At 37.8% G+C, this 17,433-nt stretch overlaps 1 protein-coding gene across 1 annotated transcript in view; it reads left to right on the plus strand.

The window, feature by feature from the left end:
• Positions 1-17,433, plus strand: part of ADGRV1 (adhesion G protein-coupled receptor V1) — a 521,249-nt gene that overhangs the window by 185,943 nt on the left and 317,873 nt on the right. Inside the window, exons 68-74 of the mRNA XM_044916755.1 lie at positions 1,897-2,136; positions 3,435-3,584; positions 4,645-5,118; positions 7,524-7,667; positions 10,526-10,700; positions 11,380-11,515; positions 13,332-14,437. Of these exons, the coding sequence (XP_044772690.1) occupies positions 1,897-2,136; positions 3,435-3,584; positions 4,645-5,118; positions 7,524-7,667; positions 10,526-10,700; positions 11,380-11,515; positions 13,332-14,437 (2,425 nt within the window). The remainder of the gene's footprint in view (positions 1-1,896; positions 2,137-3,434; positions 3,585-4,644; positions 5,119-7,523; positions 7,668-10,525; positions 10,701-11,379; positions 11,516-13,331; positions 14,438-17,433) is intronic.

Consider the following 17,433-nt stretch of genomic DNA (forward strand, 5'->3'; position numbering starts at 1 on the left):
ACCTTCTTCTGGGCACTGCGAATGCACCGGTGAACGAGACAGACCTTATCTCTGTTCTCTTAGAGTTTTCAGAACAATAAGCAGATAAATAAAAAAAAATGTGATAACACTGAAGTGCTCTGCAGGGATGTCAAATTGAGAAACACAATCATGAGTGACCTGTTGACTACTCCAGGTGGTGACATTGTGATATTTAAGCTGAAAGCTAGATACTGAGAGATGGTCATGTAATTGTTAGAGGGCTGAGCCTCTTGGCAGAAGGAATAGCCAGTGTGTATCTACAAGCCTGGCATGTTTGAGGTCTGGAGGGTCGCATGCAGTAGAGGACTTGGAGGGGAGTGGGTGGCAGCAGAAGATCCATCAGAGAGGTCAGAAGGTGTTTGATCACTGAGACCCTCCTAAGCCAGATTAAAGGTCATTCTCAGTGCAAATAGGATGCCATTAGGGAGTCTGAAGCAGGGGAATGGTGTTGATGTCCCCAGGTTGCCATTTTAACTAGCTCCCAATGACTTCAGGGCGGGGGGCGGGGCGGGTGATGGAATGTCAAGAAGCCAGAGCAGAACCAGAGAGGGCAGTTAGGAAGCTTTTGCCCTCTGTCGTCCAGGGCAGAGCTGACCGTGGCTCAGACAGGTGCAGATGGGATGGTGAGAAGTGAATAGACATTGAGCATCTTTTAGAGGAAAAATTCGCTGGGCAGTGGAGGGCGAGACAAAGAGGAATCAAGAATAACTGCTAAAATTTTAGTTGAGCAACTGGTTAAATTGTAGTGTTGTTTACTGAGATATGCAGAAGCTTGGGGGGGTGGGGAATCAGGAGTTCTGTTTTGGTCTTGTTCATTTGAGATTGCTACTGGCCGTCCCCATGGAGGGTCGGGCAGGCAGGGGGATGTGTGAGTACGGGTTGTGGGGAGGTCAGAGGCTGCTGACACATGGGGAGGCATTTGAAACCATGTGGCCAAAGGAGTGTAGATAGGGATGTGAAGGATACAGCCAGAAGTCCAGGCTGCCAGCATCGAACTATCTGACAAAGGAGAGCCAGCAAAGAAAATTGAGATGTAAAGGCAAAAGGGAATGTATGTATCATGGAGGCCATGAAAGACAGGATGCTGTGTTTCAGGAAAGAGGAAGTGATCAGCTATGCCTGGTGCTGACAAAAGATAAAAGAAGCAAAGAGAAAGTCCCAATTTTCTTTCCTTGTAGATACAAAAAGTATATAATTTTATATTCTAGAAATATTTAAAAATGCATTTATTATACATTTTTTCTTATAACAATTTATGAAAATTTATGTTCATTTTACACTAGGAATTTATTTAAGTATATATAGAAGAAATTGCACACCCAGCAGATTTTTCATGTGGTGTTATTGTCTTACTCAAATAGGTTTTGATTGACAAAGCCTGTACATACAGCAAGACAGTGTTGTACTCATTTCTTTAAGTTTATATTTCTCTGATACATGTATATTTAAAATGTGTGCTTTTACATTTTTATTTTCCTGTGGTGATGACAAATGACCAGGTATTCATATTTTTCTTTACTTATTATCCATGAAAACTGATATTCTGTAAGTATGTAGTTTATATTTGCAAATATTAGTATTTTTAAAAAGACATGAGGAATTCCCTGGAGATATCCTAGAATAATTTTCATATATATATATATTTTTTTTTCCCTAATACTACATATCCTGCAAAGTAATTCTTTGTTTAAAATTGATTATCTCTGGGGTACCCGGCTGGCTTAGTCAGTAAAGCATGCAACTCTTAATCTTGGGGTTGTGAATTTGACCCCAATGTTGGGTGTTGAGATTACTTTAAAAAAAATATTAAATAAATAGATCGATAAAAATAAAATAAAATTGATCATCTCCACTAAAAATACAAACACCCTGCAGGTGAACTGGGTGATATTAGGACCCAATTCTCAGGAAGCCTTACCACCACAGAACAGAGACATTGCAGACCCAGTGAGTGGATCCTTCTATTTTGGAGAGGGAGAAGGTGGTGTGAGAACCATCACTCTGACAGTCTATCCTCATGAAGACATTGAAGTTGAAGAGATTTTCATTATTAAACTTGAACTTGTGAAAGGAGAAGCTAAATTGGACTCCAGAGCTAAAGATATTATATTAACAGTAAGTCTAACTTTATTTTTCCCACAAAATTTTGGAGTAATGGATTTATCAGAAAATGCATTTTACATTTGTTGAAACTCCATGGGCGCTTATGATGAATTGAAAGTTATAAAACCAAATGAAGTCATAATAATTCCTATGGGCCAGACTTTCTGGTTATTATACTAATTTATTATATAGCTTGATTATTGGTAATTACTTTTTAAAGGGCTCTCATATAGTGATAAATACTTATTTTCTGCTCTGAGAAAATTTGGTATTTTGGGAATATTTTTGCACTTTCAGACAGAAGCTATTTGTTATATCATCCTAAACGTTGGATATCTTTGCCCTGAAAGTATATAAAAGTTATTAACTCAGTCACCAGTCAGATTGTTGGAAGGAAGAATTGTATTTGTTTAATTAGCATAATGATGTGTTGGATCAAATCTGAGTTGAGCATATTTGATATAAATGAACCATTCAGTCCATCAAGGGTAAAAAATGCTGAGAACTAGGGCTATGAAAACAATGTAGAGAGGTGCTCTTTTTTTTAAGTTTGGAAAATAGTCTGGGGTCTCAGTCAGATTTCTCCAGAAAAACAGAGTGAGAGGGAGGGAAAGAGAAAGAAAGTTTGATTTTAAAAAATTGGCTCACGTGTCTGTGAAAGTTGCAAAATTCATAGAGCAGGCTAGTAGGCAGGAAGCTCAGGAAAGACTTGTGGTTGTGATCATGAGTTTGAATTTTGTGGAATAGGCTGGGAGACTGGAAACTCAAGCAGGATTCCTAAATTGCAGTCTTGAGGCAGAATTCCTTTTTCTCTGGGAAACCTTATTGTTTGCTCTTAAGGCTTTCAACTGATTGGATGAGGCCCACTCACAATATCAAGGGTAAGCTCTTTGACTTAAAGTCAACTGATTGTAAATAGTAATTACATCTACAAAATACATGTAGACATTTACAATCTACAACAACATGTAGACTATTGTCTGCCAAACAATTAGGCCTGGTTAAGTAAAGCAAACATGAGGCAAATCCAGCCAAATTCAGGCACTGAAGTAATATCCTTTTGAGACCCTACAAATTAAAGTTTTCCAGACACTTCCATTGTCCTTGGAGAATAAGAACCTACTTGTTTAAATGACAGTATACTAAAGAAGCTTTTGAAAAATCAGGTAGCTAGGCAGATTATATTCAAGTATTATTCCTGTTTTTCTTTCATTTTTTCAGCTTATTTGTATATTGATATGTTGGATACTGTAATTTCATCTATAGTTGTTAAATATGGCATTCACTCTGTTGTCTCTTTCTATTTTTAGATACAGAAGTTTGGTGATCCAAATGGGGTTGTTCAGTTTGCTCCTGAGTCTTTATCTGAGAAGACCTATTCAGAGCCGTTGGCTCTGGAAGGGCCCCTGATCATTACTTTCTTTGTCAAAAGAGTCAAGGGCATTTTTGGAGAAATTATGGTATCATTTTTCATTTGATTTTTAAGTAATGTAACAATTTGCCTAACAAATGTGGTTGTGAAGAACAGAGAAACTATGTGTTCTGGTATAAGTTTTGGAAGTGACATGAGTTTCAGAGAAACTGAGAAGGTTCATTTCAGCACCTTTGGGTTCTGTAGTCAACATGAACCTCTCTAGCTGTCTTTCTAAATCCAGCTACACTTAGAGTGAAACGATCTTCCTCACACTTAATCATGAAGAGTATGACTGAACTATTTTGTATTTTCTTGTTTGCTATCATGTTTAACTTCTCCTACTTAAGTCCCTCAATGATTTTTGTAAATTGCTTAATATATTCTTCAGGACTTTATCTCTCCATATAGTTTTTTCATTTATCAACTGATTTTTAAGAGGTTGAATTTGTGTGTATATTGACATAGAATGTTTGGGGATATTCTTGTAAGTCATTGTGATATCTATCTAACAGACCAAGGTTATTTGTTTGCTAGCAGAACAATTTTGAAATTTTTCTTTATGGATTTAACTCTTTTCCTGTATTGGAAATTAACTGGTACTTCTTCAGTGGAAGCTTTATGGTTCGGAGTCCAAAAATTCTAGGAAAATAATTTTTAATTCTTGAAATCTTGTTAAAAGCAAACAAAAACAAATTCCAATATAAAGCAACAGACTATCTACTCACTTTCTACCTTCAAGTATTGTCTGATTCAAATGCCTGTTAAATATATATTCAGACCTTTTGAATGTATTTGTGGGACTGCCATTCTCAAGTTAACTTTGCTTTGCTTTATCTCTTCAAATCGTGTTATTATTTTAGAAGTAGGTGAAATGAGATTTTGTAACTTTGTACTGCAAATTGCATACATTAGCCCAAAAGAGTTCATATACTTTCACGGTGCTAGTATCATTCCTCCATACTTTCTAAACTGATTATTTGGGGCATCTGGCTTTGAATATAATGATGCACAATTAAAATTTTTTTTATATATTATAGAGGAAAACATAAAGGATTTTGATTCAGTATACTGAATTATGTGACTTTGTTGGATTTTTTTGCTTTTAGGTTTACTGGGAAATAAGCAGTGAGTTTGATATTACAGGAGACTTTCTTTCTACAAAAGGATTTTTCACTATTGCTGATGGAGAGAGTGAAGTGAGCTTTGATATTCATTTGCTCCCAGATGATATACCTGAGATAGAAGAAGATTATGTGATCCAGCTTGTTTCTGTAGAGGGAGGAGCAGAACTGGATCCAGAAAAATGCATCACACGGTTCTCTGTTTCTGCAAATGATGACCCACATGGAGTATTTGCTCTGTATTCAGATTATCAGTCGCTCTTTATTGGGCAGAACCTTAGTAGATTCATCCAAATTAATGTAACCCGGCTTGCAGGAACATTTGGAGATGTTGCTGTTGGATTTCGCATCTCATCTGACCAAAAGGAGCGGCCAGTTTTTACTGAAAATGCAGAGAGGCAACTGGTGGTCAAAGATGGTGCCAGATATAAAGTGGACATGGTACCAGTGAGGAGTCAGGTTTGTAGCATTTCTTCAGTTTCCCAATCATTCCAATGTAACTCCTTCAGGAGAGCACTGGCTTATCTCATGATCAGCTTACAATCTTACTGAGATATTTAAATGTAATCATAGAAATGCGTAATAATAATTGGATGATACATTTGCAGATCATAAATGAATTAGGTATATTCCCATTTGGAGATAACATATTTTTGTCTAAACAGTAGCAGGCACTTATGTAGGACTTACTCTTACATCCCTGTATTCTTTGGGAAATTGACTCAGTGCCCCGACCCGGTTGATTAATTTCTAACCTCCATTTCCTATTTCCGAAAATTTTCAATACTGGAATAAAGACTGCAAAACTGGGGAAATGAGAGGTAGATTAACTTAACCAGAATATGATTATATCAAGTCTCATTTACAAATTAGAAGAGTTTTTTAAAAAATACAGTGTGCTTGAATTATCTACCTTGAAACATTTTCCCATACATATCTATGTAACATTACCTTCTGAATGCATTCAGGTTTTAATCTCTGTTAACGAACACCAGAGGACATTCCTCAGCTTTTCTAGGAAGAGCTTTGTATTATTCTATAGTGAGATTTCATTTGACAGTAAGACATGCTACAGTGAAGATCTGATTATTCTGTTATTTTACTAAGCAATGTGGATAGTATAAAACTATTCTCACACTATGTATAGGAAAACCAAAATATGTGATGTATATTACTTGGACTAAAACCCTTGATCTGCCTAACTCGTAGATTGTGTCTTGTAGTGGGTGGTACTTGGTACATTTTGAGGGACATTAGTCCTCTTCATTTCCCTGCAAAAGCTGAATGGTATACAGTTGACCTTTGAGCAACAAGGGTTGAACTGTGCAGATTCACTTATACGCAGATTTGTGTCAGCAAATGCAGTACGACACTGTAAATGTCTTTTCCCTTCCTTATGATTTTCTTAATAACACTTTCTTTTCTCTGGCTTACTTTATTGCAAGAATATAATAGTAATATATAAAAACTTATAAAATATGTGTTAATTGACTGTGCATATCAGTAAGGCTTCTGGTCAACAGTAGGCTATTAGTAGTTAAGTTTTGGGGGACACAAAAGTTATATGCATATTTTCTCCTTCTAACATTTCAAAGAACAATGCATTATATCCAGAGCATGAGGGGAAAGGGAACCACTGAAAAAATCCTACCCTTGATTTATGCCCATGTCACACCTGAGCAGCCCAGCCAGTGAACTGCGTGGGGGAAGGGAACGCCCCTAGAGGAGAGGTGGGAGACACAGGCTTAAAGTAAGGACACTGATTTATTTCTGTTTCCTTAGCACTTGATCTGTGATCTGTGAGTCATGTTCAGTGAATGTCACTTTGAAAAAATGAAGATTGATGGAATGAATGAAACATCTGTTATCCTCAAGTTACATAACATTGAAACTACTAGGGTACATATTATGTATATTTGGAGGGCTGTGGTGTATGTTTAAATAAGTTATATTTAAAAGAAGAACAGACTCCACAAAAATAGTTATTTTTATGTTCAATAAAGATGTAGAGACTTTTTAATAATATTCTAGGTTATGGGATAACTTGGGGGCTTATCCATTATCAATAACAATATTTCTCTTGGGAAAATGTTTTGTAAATTCCAAAAAAAAAAAAAAAAATTTAGGGTAACATTAATTTTTAAATTCAGAGTTTCCCTTATTTATTAGATTTGAAAACTTTATTTTTTTTTTTATTTACTTGAGAGAGAGAGAGAGAAGGAATGGGGGGAAGGAGCAGAGGGAGAGAGAGAAGCAGGCTTCACACTGAGCAGGGAGCACGATGCGGGACTCGATCCCAGGACCCTGGGATCGTGACCTGAGCCAAAAGCAGATGCTTAACTGACTGAGCCACCCAGGCACCCCTAGATTTGAAAACTTTAAAAATTGGTAATCTAATACATTTCATTAGTAATTTTTATTTATCCAAAATATTCAAGTAATCAGTATACCTAAATCATTATCCATTTTGAGTAAATTTCATTGGAGTATTATTTATCCCTTAATGAAGAGGAAGAAAGAGAGTTTTGCTGCTTTTAGGAGCTGATTCTGTTCCCAGTGAGCTCTTTCTTTCCTGTGGTACATGATTCATTCTATTACTAACACTACTTCTGTACATCATTCTTGAGGCCATTTGGGCACACATGGAGAATTTGCAAATTTGTGCTTTTTATACTCTATCACTCATCACCTATGGTCTTCATACTGGTGATTTGTTTTATAACCTGGAGGGAAAGGCATATATTGATGAAACTGTACAAAAGGACCCTGTGGCAGTGTGCTAATGACTCATGTCAAATGTCAGTATTTTTCTCTGGAAATTATTTTTTGCTACTAAAAAAGTCATTGATCTTGTTTGTTTATAGGTCTTCCTATCCCTGGGCTCTAATTTCACCTTGCAACTGGTGACGGCAATGCTTGTCAGTGGACGTTTCTACGGCATGCCAAAAATTCTCCAGGAAGCGAAATCCGTTATCCTTCCTGTCCCTGAGAAAGCTGCCAATTCTCAGGTAATTGGTCCTGGGTGTGGAACCAGGCAGGAACCACTAGAGGGCAGCATTCATAGGAAGGATTAAAAAGATTCTTAGACATAAAATTTCTCAAAATTACTATTTTCTTAAATCAGTATCAAAGTAGACATGGATACATTATATGAAAATAATTTGCCAAGTTTCAACATTTTCCTTTTTGGATATTTAGAAAGTTTCTGTCCCATAGAATTTGAATATAAAAATTTTTTAGATTATGGTCACTTAGAATGAAAATTTCCAGGTTTTTTAAGGTTGTTTTTAATAGAATATTTAATATTGAGGTATTTTATGCTAAATAATTAAAATTAAAATAAAACATCAGTTAATATTCCAGGCTTTTTCATTTACTAACATTGTGAGTATTTGTCTTTCATTTTTGGAGCTCTTTTTATCATGACAAGTTTGTGCTGATGGAGATAAATGCTAAAGATGAGATCCTGTGACATGGTTGCCCCTAAATATTTGAATCTTCCACTGGAGTTCAATGTGGAAAGATTGTTTCCTGATCACTTCATAAGTTTACAGGAGAACAAAGAATATCTTGAGGGCTTTACTTTGTATGTAGGCTGGTTCTGTCAATATAGGAGCAAGACACGGCTGTTGTCTTTGGCTCATGGTAATGTGTGTATTTTTGAGACCATGATGAAATAACATTGCATCCTGTTCCTTCAGATGGGAGGTCCTTCAGCTTGGTTAAGGCAGGCCTAGTCCAGTATGTGGACGTGTAGTCTACACAAATGATAGCCAGGTCTCGCCAGAAGCTTGTGTAACAGGGTCTCTGACCATTAAGGGCATGCTCTTCAGGAACTCCCTCCTGGGCTTCTTCTCCATAGAGAATGAATTTGCTTTGTCCCCTAAATGGAATCCATCAGCATTAAAAATAACTGAGAAGAATAGTGAGTTTTCTTTCTCCTGTACCTCATCTGTTCATGAGAGAATGGAGGAATAGAACTTAATAATACTTTGAATAGTTGTCTTCTTTTTGCTCACAGGTTGTTATAAAAAAGGATTCCTTTCAACATGAACCATTCATTTGGCATAGCAAAATATTTCCTACTCCTTGTTCACGCACATGGTTACAACATTTATCACTTCAAAGGGCAAGATTGGGGCCAGTTAGGATGTATTCCTGTCCTTGGTGTATCCTCTGTACTCCTTACCAGTATATGTGTGTGTGTGTGTGTGTGCACGTGCACGAACGTGCATGCGCTAGGTGGCTAGGACACTTTCAAACAACCCTAGCCATGTAGCATGCATTATCATAGATATACCAAAGGTTTTGACAATTCCTAAGCAAAAGCCTCACTGTAATAGGGAATCTAGCTAGTGTCAGGTTGAAGTTTCATTTTTGTTTTTATTTTCTTTTTCTTTCTACCCCAGAAGCTATCCTGGGGGGCGCCTGGGTGGCTCAGATGGTTAAGCGTCTGCCTTCGGCTCAGGTCATGATCCCAGGGTCCTGGGATCGAGTCCCACATCGGGCTCCCTGCTCCTTGGGAGCCTGCTTCTCCCTCTGCCTCTCTCTCTCTCTCTCTCTCTCTGTCTCTCATGAATAAATAAATAAAATCTTTAAAAAAAAAAAAAAGAAGAAGCTATCCTGGGGTACCTTCTCATACTTTTCTGTTACTTTCCATTCCAGTTTAAAATGGGGAGCATAAGGGGCACCTGGGTGACTCAGTCAGTTAAGCATCCAACTCTTGATTTCAGCTCAGGTCATGATCTCCGGGTCATGGAATCTAACTCTGCGTCGGGCTCTGTGCTGGGCATGGAGCCTGCTTAAGATTCTCTCTCTCCCTCTTCCCTCCCCTCTCTCTTTTTTTTCTCTGCCTCTCAAAAAAAAAAAAAAGTTTAAAAAAATGGGGAGAATGAGTCTTAATATAGAACTGTCAATCATATGGTATCCCAATTTATAGAATTTAGGACCAAAAGAGGTAAACTGAGTTATCCAAATCACAATGTGAAGCTAGGAATCTAGTTTTATTTTTACTGATTGACTAGAACTTATTTCATCTAGAAGTCACTTTTAAATCCCAGGGTTCTGGGCGCCTGGGTGGCTCAGTTGGTTAAGCGACTGCCTTCGGCTCAGGTCATGATCCTGGAGTCCCTGGATCGAGTCCTGCATCGGGCTCCCTGCTTGGCAGGGAGCCTGCTTCTGCCTCTGACCCTCCCCCCTCTCATGTGCTCTCTCTCTCTCATTCTCTCTGTCTCAAATAAATAAATAAAATCTTTAAAAAAAAAAAAAGAAAGAAAATCAATTAAAAAAAAATCCCAGGGTTCCCTGAGAAGTTTACCATTAAAACAAAATCTTACTTGATATGGATGAAAAAGATGATTATTTTTAAAAAATCTTTGGATGTTTCTGATCCTCAAAAAAAAAATTGAATTGAATCAAAGAGCTGAGAAGAATCTTGATAGAAAATCTAGTTCATGGTGCTCATTTTATAAATGAAGAATTTGTTGTTATATCTTAGAAAGATGTCCGATTTCAGTTCTAAATAAACCAGGTTCTATAAAAACCCACAAACAAGTCATATTAAAATGCCATTTTTAATCTTTTGCTTTCATATAACCATAATTACATTTATCTTTCTTGAATATTATAAATTCATAGGATTCCATTTTGATAAAAAAATAAAGGTATAAACTATAATCAGAATTATAAAATAGAATAAATTTCCAAGTCTCAGATGTCATTTCTTAAACAGTACTCTTTAATTGAATATATTTTAAAACAAGAAAATATGTTGTGTAAACAAAAAGAAAGTTGACTTTTAATCCACTCTTCAGAAAATGGGAACCTTTAGGGAGATATAAAATATTCTAAGCATGTTTTTCCTCAGGTTGGATTTGAATCTACCTCTTTTCCACTCATGGACGTCGCTGCGGGAACCAGCCAATTTGTGATTTCTAGGAGAGGCACGTATGGCTCGCTCATAGTTGCCTGGGGGGCTGGATATGCTCCTGGGGTAGAAATCCCCGAATTCATTGTTGTTGGCAACATGACCCCAAAACTAGGTGAGTTGTCGCTTTGCTAAGATCTGCCCCGTAGAACATAGAGATACATGTGTGATTGGCCACTAATTTTCTTGGCTCATTTCCTTACTTTGGATAATGAACTATTTGTTTTCTAATACAGTGCTCCCATATTTTAGTGATCAGAGCTGCCCAGTCTACTTGGTAAAAACGAGAAGCTTTATTCAGTCAAATTAAAAACTTCATATGGCACTTGGAAATAGTGGTCACTAAGCAGCCAACTCTGTTGATATATTAGGAGTTTGTTAAAAGTAGTTCTAAAAACCTAATGTGGCTTATACAGTAACAACAACAACAAAAAAAGGCACACCTTTGTATTCATTTACGTGTTCACCGGAATATTTCTGATAATAGAGCAGCTGTGGCTTCATCTCCTTTGTGTTTTTATTCTCCCGTTAGCTCTGGGAGGGTCAGTGAGCTGTACGCATTAGATGACCTGACCTCTACACTGCAGAGCAGACAGGGAATGAGGGCAAAATTTTGGTGTAGGGACCTTTCTTTCAGTTCATGTACCTCTCTCCCCAACTTTTTTAGTGTATTACCTCTTGTAGATGGTCATAGAATTCTGGAAAAGACTCTATTTTACTACACTTTAAGAGTTGAATCCCAGTGTAAGAACTCAAAAATAATACCCTGCTTCCCTTCTCCTATTCCCGTTCAGGGAGCCTTTCATTTTCCCATGGAGAACAAAGGAAAGGAGTCTTGCTGTGGACATTTGCCAGTCCTGGTCGGCCGGAGGCCTTTGTTCTTCACCTCTCGGGAGTACAGAGCAGCGCCCCTGGTGGGGCTCAGCTTCGGTAAGATCAGTTTGATTCTCACCCAGCACAGTCTCTGAGGAATAATCTGGGATTTATCAGTTGAAACAGAAGAAGACATAAGGATCGCTTTCCCTGGAGCAGATGCGGAAACGGTTTTAGTGTAGAGCCACGCGTGGCCTGCATGCCAAAGATGCCACGGAGGGAGGCCAACTTTCATAGAGCCACCCCCCCACTGCTGGCTTTGAAGAGCGTTCTCTCTGAGCTCTCACTCAGCAGTGTTGGTCCGGAGGAACATCTCCACTAAGAACCGTGATGGCAAAGTCAACTATTATTAAAGAAGTCTGTCTTCTGAACATCTGCTGAAACATACCTCATTTTCCTAAGGGATTAAGAATAAGAATCGGCTATAATGTGACTTGTACCAGTGGCTCTTTTGAGTTTCATTTAAATCAGTATGTTTGCAGATAGATATGTCCCAATCAGAAGCAATTTACTTTTCTCATACCTGGGGTGGGCTTGATCAAAACAGCAGAGGACAGACCTTAGAGACAGATTCATGGATTTAGCCCTGGCTCTGCCACTTATTTGCTGTGTGACTTTGGGAATGTTACTTGATCTTTCTGTCGTTGACTTACTTGGAAAATGGGGGAAAAGTGCAGACAACACCAGTGTGTGTTCAAGTATGTTTGTATACATGTTTAGGTGTAGGCGATATTGGTTGGCAAAATCAAATATGGTTTTAGATTATACATATGCCGTTTAAAAAATGGGCACAGAACGTATTGCTGGGTAACAAATTTAAGTGCCTTTAACAACAGCAATAGTTAATAGTTTTATAGTGCTTACCCTAGACCAGGCATTGCTTTAAAATATTTTATATATACATACACACACATATATATATATAATTCATATGTACATATATGAAATAAATGTGTTATATATATTTTATATGTATATATATGTTTACTATTACTCTTCACAACACCCATATGACATGGATACTATTATTAATCCCTTTAGATGGAGAAAGGACTCACAGATATGTAACAGACCCAGCATCACACAGCTAATAAGGTTGGGACCATGATTTGAACCCAGGTTGCCTTCTACTGTCTGAGCTTTTAACCACTATGCTATGTGTTGAGTGATGGGTGCTTTACACTAGAGAGTGATGGACTCTGGGGTGTCCTTCCTAAAGGATTAAAAGAACTGATTAAAAAAAAAAAAAAACTGTGAAAGAAAATGTGTCTGTGTCCTGAATTCCATTGATGGGCCACCTGTGTTAGCTCTGGTAAAGCTATTAACTCCCAACAAAACTCCACAGGGAAAAGCTAAGGATAAATCACTCAATCATGGATGTTTCTTCAAATTCATATGTAAAATTTTAGCAACAATTGTGTGAGAGAATAGTTCCATTACTGGCCACCTGGAAGAAGCAAGGATTTTGCATCTAATGGGGACAACTATTTCTATCTGGTAGATAAGAAATCTGGCTGATATCCCAGGATCTTGAGTTTTTGGCTGCTTGTGTACTGATCATAAGAGAGAGCCTGATATTTCAGATTCTTCAGAGAGCTTCTCTGAGATAAACTGGAGAAACAGACCAGAGACCTATAAGCTCTTCCCTGGGCTCCAACTTGTCAGGCTTGTCCCCCCACAATTGCAGCTTCTGTTCTTACATTTCGTGTGTTCTGGTATATTCATCAATAAGTGAGTAGGGTTTTAGGGAATTTGAAAGGGCATGCCATCCTTAAGATGCCCTCATGAGAAGCACCTTAAATATTTGAAAAATGAACCTCTACAATGGCATTCCTACTTTTTATCAGTTCTTTCATGTTTTTTTTTTTTCCAGATCAGGTTTCACCTTTGCTGAAATTGAACCAATGGGAGTCTTTCAATTTTCCCCTAGTTCTAGAAATGTCATGGTGTCAGAGGAGACACAGATGATCAGATTGTATGTCCAAAGACTGTTTGGGTTCCATGGTGATTTTGTTAAAGTTTCCTATCAGACAGCTGCAGGAAGTGCAAAGCCCGTGGAAGACTTTGAGCCTGTTAAGAATGGGGAACTGCTTTTTCAAAAATTCCAACCTGAGGTGGATTTTGAAATAATCATCATTAATGATCAGCTTCCCGAGGAAGAAGAAATTTTTTACATTAATCTAACTTCAGTAGAAATGAAAGGATTACAAAAGTTTGATGCCCATTGGAGACCACGCCTGAATCTAGATTTTAGCGTGGCACTGATTACAATATTGGATAATGATGACCCAGCAGGAATGGATGTTTCTTTCCCTAAGACAACTGTGGCTGTCGCAGTTGACACAGCTCTCATTCCTGTAGAAACTGACTTCTTGGCCACATACCCTGACACAACCAAGATAATGGCTGTTCCACAGCCCACCAAAATGGTTGACATTACTGAGGTGGCTGGTGCATCTGCCATCCCTGAGAAGCTTGTCACCGTTCCTGATACATCCGCCTTGTCTGAGAAGCCTGATGTGGCCACCGTGACTGCAGATGTTTCCATCCATGGAATATTTAGTCTTGGGCCACCTACTGTTTATGTTGAAGAAGAGGTGGGAAATGGCACATTTAATGCTGCAGAAATTCTTATTCGAAGAACTGGTGGGTCTACGGGCAATGTCACTATAACAGTTAAAACTTTCGGTGAAAGATCTGCTCAGAAGGAACAAAATGCATTGCCCTTTCATGATATCTATGGGATTTCCAACCTAACGTGGGCCACTGAAGAAGAAGATTTTGAAGAACAAACTCTTATCCTTACCTTTGTAGATGGAGAAAGAGAACGTAAAGTATTGGTTCAGATTTTGGATGACGACGAGCCTGAGGGGCAAGAATTCTTCTACGTGTTTCTTACAGACCCCCAAGGGGGAGCACAGCTCGTGAAGGGGAAGGATGACAGTGGATTTGCAGCTTTTGCCAGTATCATTATTACAGGTATATCTCTGGAGTAATGGACATAAAAATGTGCTTGTGCTACAGAATTTATAATAATATTATTCTGTCTTAAATTTAATTTGAGAGGGTGAATTACTTGAATCACTCATAGTTATTATTAAAACGTTGTTTTCTTGTGGCATAGACCCATAACATGAACTCACGATGTTGTTCTGAGGCGCCAAGCTAGAATTTAATGGACTATAAATGTCACTTAGCTCTGAGCCAGTTAAATAATCTATAAAATTTATATTATCACAATATAGGGAAAACCTTAAAAATGCATAAGTCCATGTTCTTCCTCTGGAAAATATTTAATTTAATTATCCAAACACATGATTGCCTATCCTGTTATGAAACCTCATTCTGAATTTCTAAACCACTTTCAATAATCCATCCCCAAAATCTAAGTCTCATTATCAGGAAGTTCTTCCTTTATGTTGGGAAATAGATTAAAAATATTTTCTTTTGTTCTCCTCTTGAACCAATGCAGTTTATATAACTTTTTTTTTTTTTACCATTGGGTGTATATATTATAATAGCTTAAAAATTCAATGATTTTTTTAGAGTTCTTCATACCTCTTATAAAAGGTTTCAGTGATAGTTTGTAGTTTTCGTTTGAAATCATACTGTATTTCTTAACGTGGTTTAGCTCAGCTTGTCAGTACCTTACACTAATTAGAGTATTGACAAGGCCATCTTATGATTCTTACCTACTCTGCTCTTTTTTATAAGCATTTATGAATTATATATAGTGCTTTACAGTTTCAGATGACACCATGATAAAATAATGTAGTGGAAAGAAAACTAAATATCATGAAGCCTATATTTATGGCCCAGATCAACCATCAATTGGGAAACCCAATGAAATCATTTAGTGTCTACTCTTTATGTTTCTCTTTTATAAAAAGAAAGTTTTAGAATAAACATCTTTATGGTCCACTTTTTTTTTTTTTTTTTTTTTTTTTTTTAAGATTTTATTTATTTATTTGACAGAGAAAGACACAGCGAGAGAGGGAACACAAACGGGGAGTGGGAGAGGGAGAGGGAGAAGCAGACTCCCCGCCGAGCAGGGAGCCCGATGCGGGACTTGATCCCGGGACTCCAGGATCATGACCTGAGCCGAAGGCAGTCGCTTAACCAACTGAGCCACCCAGGCGCCCTTTATGGTCCACTTTTAGGATTTGATGCCTCCTCCTAGAATTTTTATTGTATGTTAGCCATTCAGTAATAATTTAGTCATAATTTTGCAATTGCATAACTTCCTTTTATACCCAGCACCATCCCATTTATGTTACCCAACAAATTTACACCAGTCAGAATTGTTATTTATTCCTGTTCCTCCAGTTTATTGAGTATTGTAAATTCTAATTCTCTTGACCAAATTATTTACTGATTTTGATTCACATTAGCTTAATGCCATCTATATTTTTCTATTAAAATTATTTTGAGACTCGACAACCTCCTCCCCCATTCCATGACATAGATATTTAATTATAGTTATTGGAATGACAGTCAAAATGTTTAGCCACTAGTTTGGCAGAGGCACAGACCTGTCAAAATGGTTACTGGAGGCTCCTTCCTATCCCAAGGATATCCCAGTCTAACTCTCCAGGCACTCAGTTGAACCTTGATGAGGTAGGTACTCTAAACGTTTACCTTCCCTACATAAGGTATATTGATGACACACAGATGATAAATAATCAACTCCATACCTACTTCTTACTGTCATGTGATATAATTTACCTGACAACGTCTGCAGTACATTTGCATGGTCATATACCCCACATTTCCTTATTTGTCTTCTCCTCTCCTGGCTTTTTAACATAGTATTTCCCTTTTAACCACATCATTAATTTTTCCTATTCCTCTTATCTTTAGCTAATCTTCATAGTCTTTTCACATTTAGATTTTATTTTTTAAATTTTTTTAAAGATTTTATTTATTTAATGACAGAGAGAGACACAGTGAAAGAGGGAACACAAGCAGGGGGAGTGGGAGAAGGAGAAGCAGGCCTCCCGCTGAGCAGGGAGCCCGATGTAGGGCTCGATCCCAGGACCCTGGGATCATGACCCGAGCCGAAGGCAGACGCTTAACGACTGAGCCACCCAGGCGCCCCTCACATTTAGATTTTAGAACAAACTTTCAAAATAATATCAGGAGAAAATAGCTTATTTAGTTTTGGGTTTGATCATTAGCACATTAGAAGTCTTGATTCATCTAATTAGAAACTTGACATCAAATTAGTCATTGTAGTTGTGGTAAAGGAAGCATTAGGTTCAATAGAAACCATGCTAAATGCTATCGCACTGGAAAAGAAAACACTTGTGCTTGTGAGAAGTTTGTAATCTATTTGGAGAGACCAAATTCCCACCAAAATGAGAAGGAAACAAGTACTGCTGAAGAAAAAAGTTGATGGCATGTTCTGATGCAGGGCTAAGAAGTGATCGTAGTGATTAACGGGTGAGGATGATGATTGGCAGTCTAGTGGAAACAATGCCCACATGAGACACCAGGACAAAATGGTCCCTAATTAATAGGTTCCACATTTACTCAAACTTGAAACCTGCAGAATAAGCGCTGGTGACTACTGTCTCTCCCCCAGTGAGACCGTTAGGCGGTTTTCTATTTCCTTGTCCTGACCCCTGACTTCAGAGGTTCTGTCTCCTTGGAACTTCAGCAGTCAGGTTTCACAATGATGGGTACAAGTGGTTTTTGAAGCTTATTGCTTCGGGGTCATTGCTTTTAGGATCACTTTGCAAAACTGGCATTGGGAAATCGAAAGCAGCAGGAACTGTTTACTGGCATCTCTCTCGTCTGAAAAGCCAGTTTATGAGCTGGCAAAGATTTGGAGTGACCATTTCAGTGTAGTGTGGACCCTAGGCTTGTTCCATTTTAAACACAATTTGTAGTATGATAGTGCATGTAACCTGAAATGTTGCTCAGAGGTGTTTCTTTTACTCAGAGATACTTAGGAGCTCATTAATAGTTCTGTT

This window comes from Neomonachus schauinslandi, chromosome 7, assembly GCF_002201575.2.
Source record: "Neomonachus schauinslandi chromosome 7, ASM220157v2, whole genome shotgun sequence".
In the NCBI taxonomy this organism is placed as follows: Eukaryota; Metazoa; Chordata; class Mammalia; order Carnivora; family Phocidae; genus Neomonachus; species Neomonachus schauinslandi.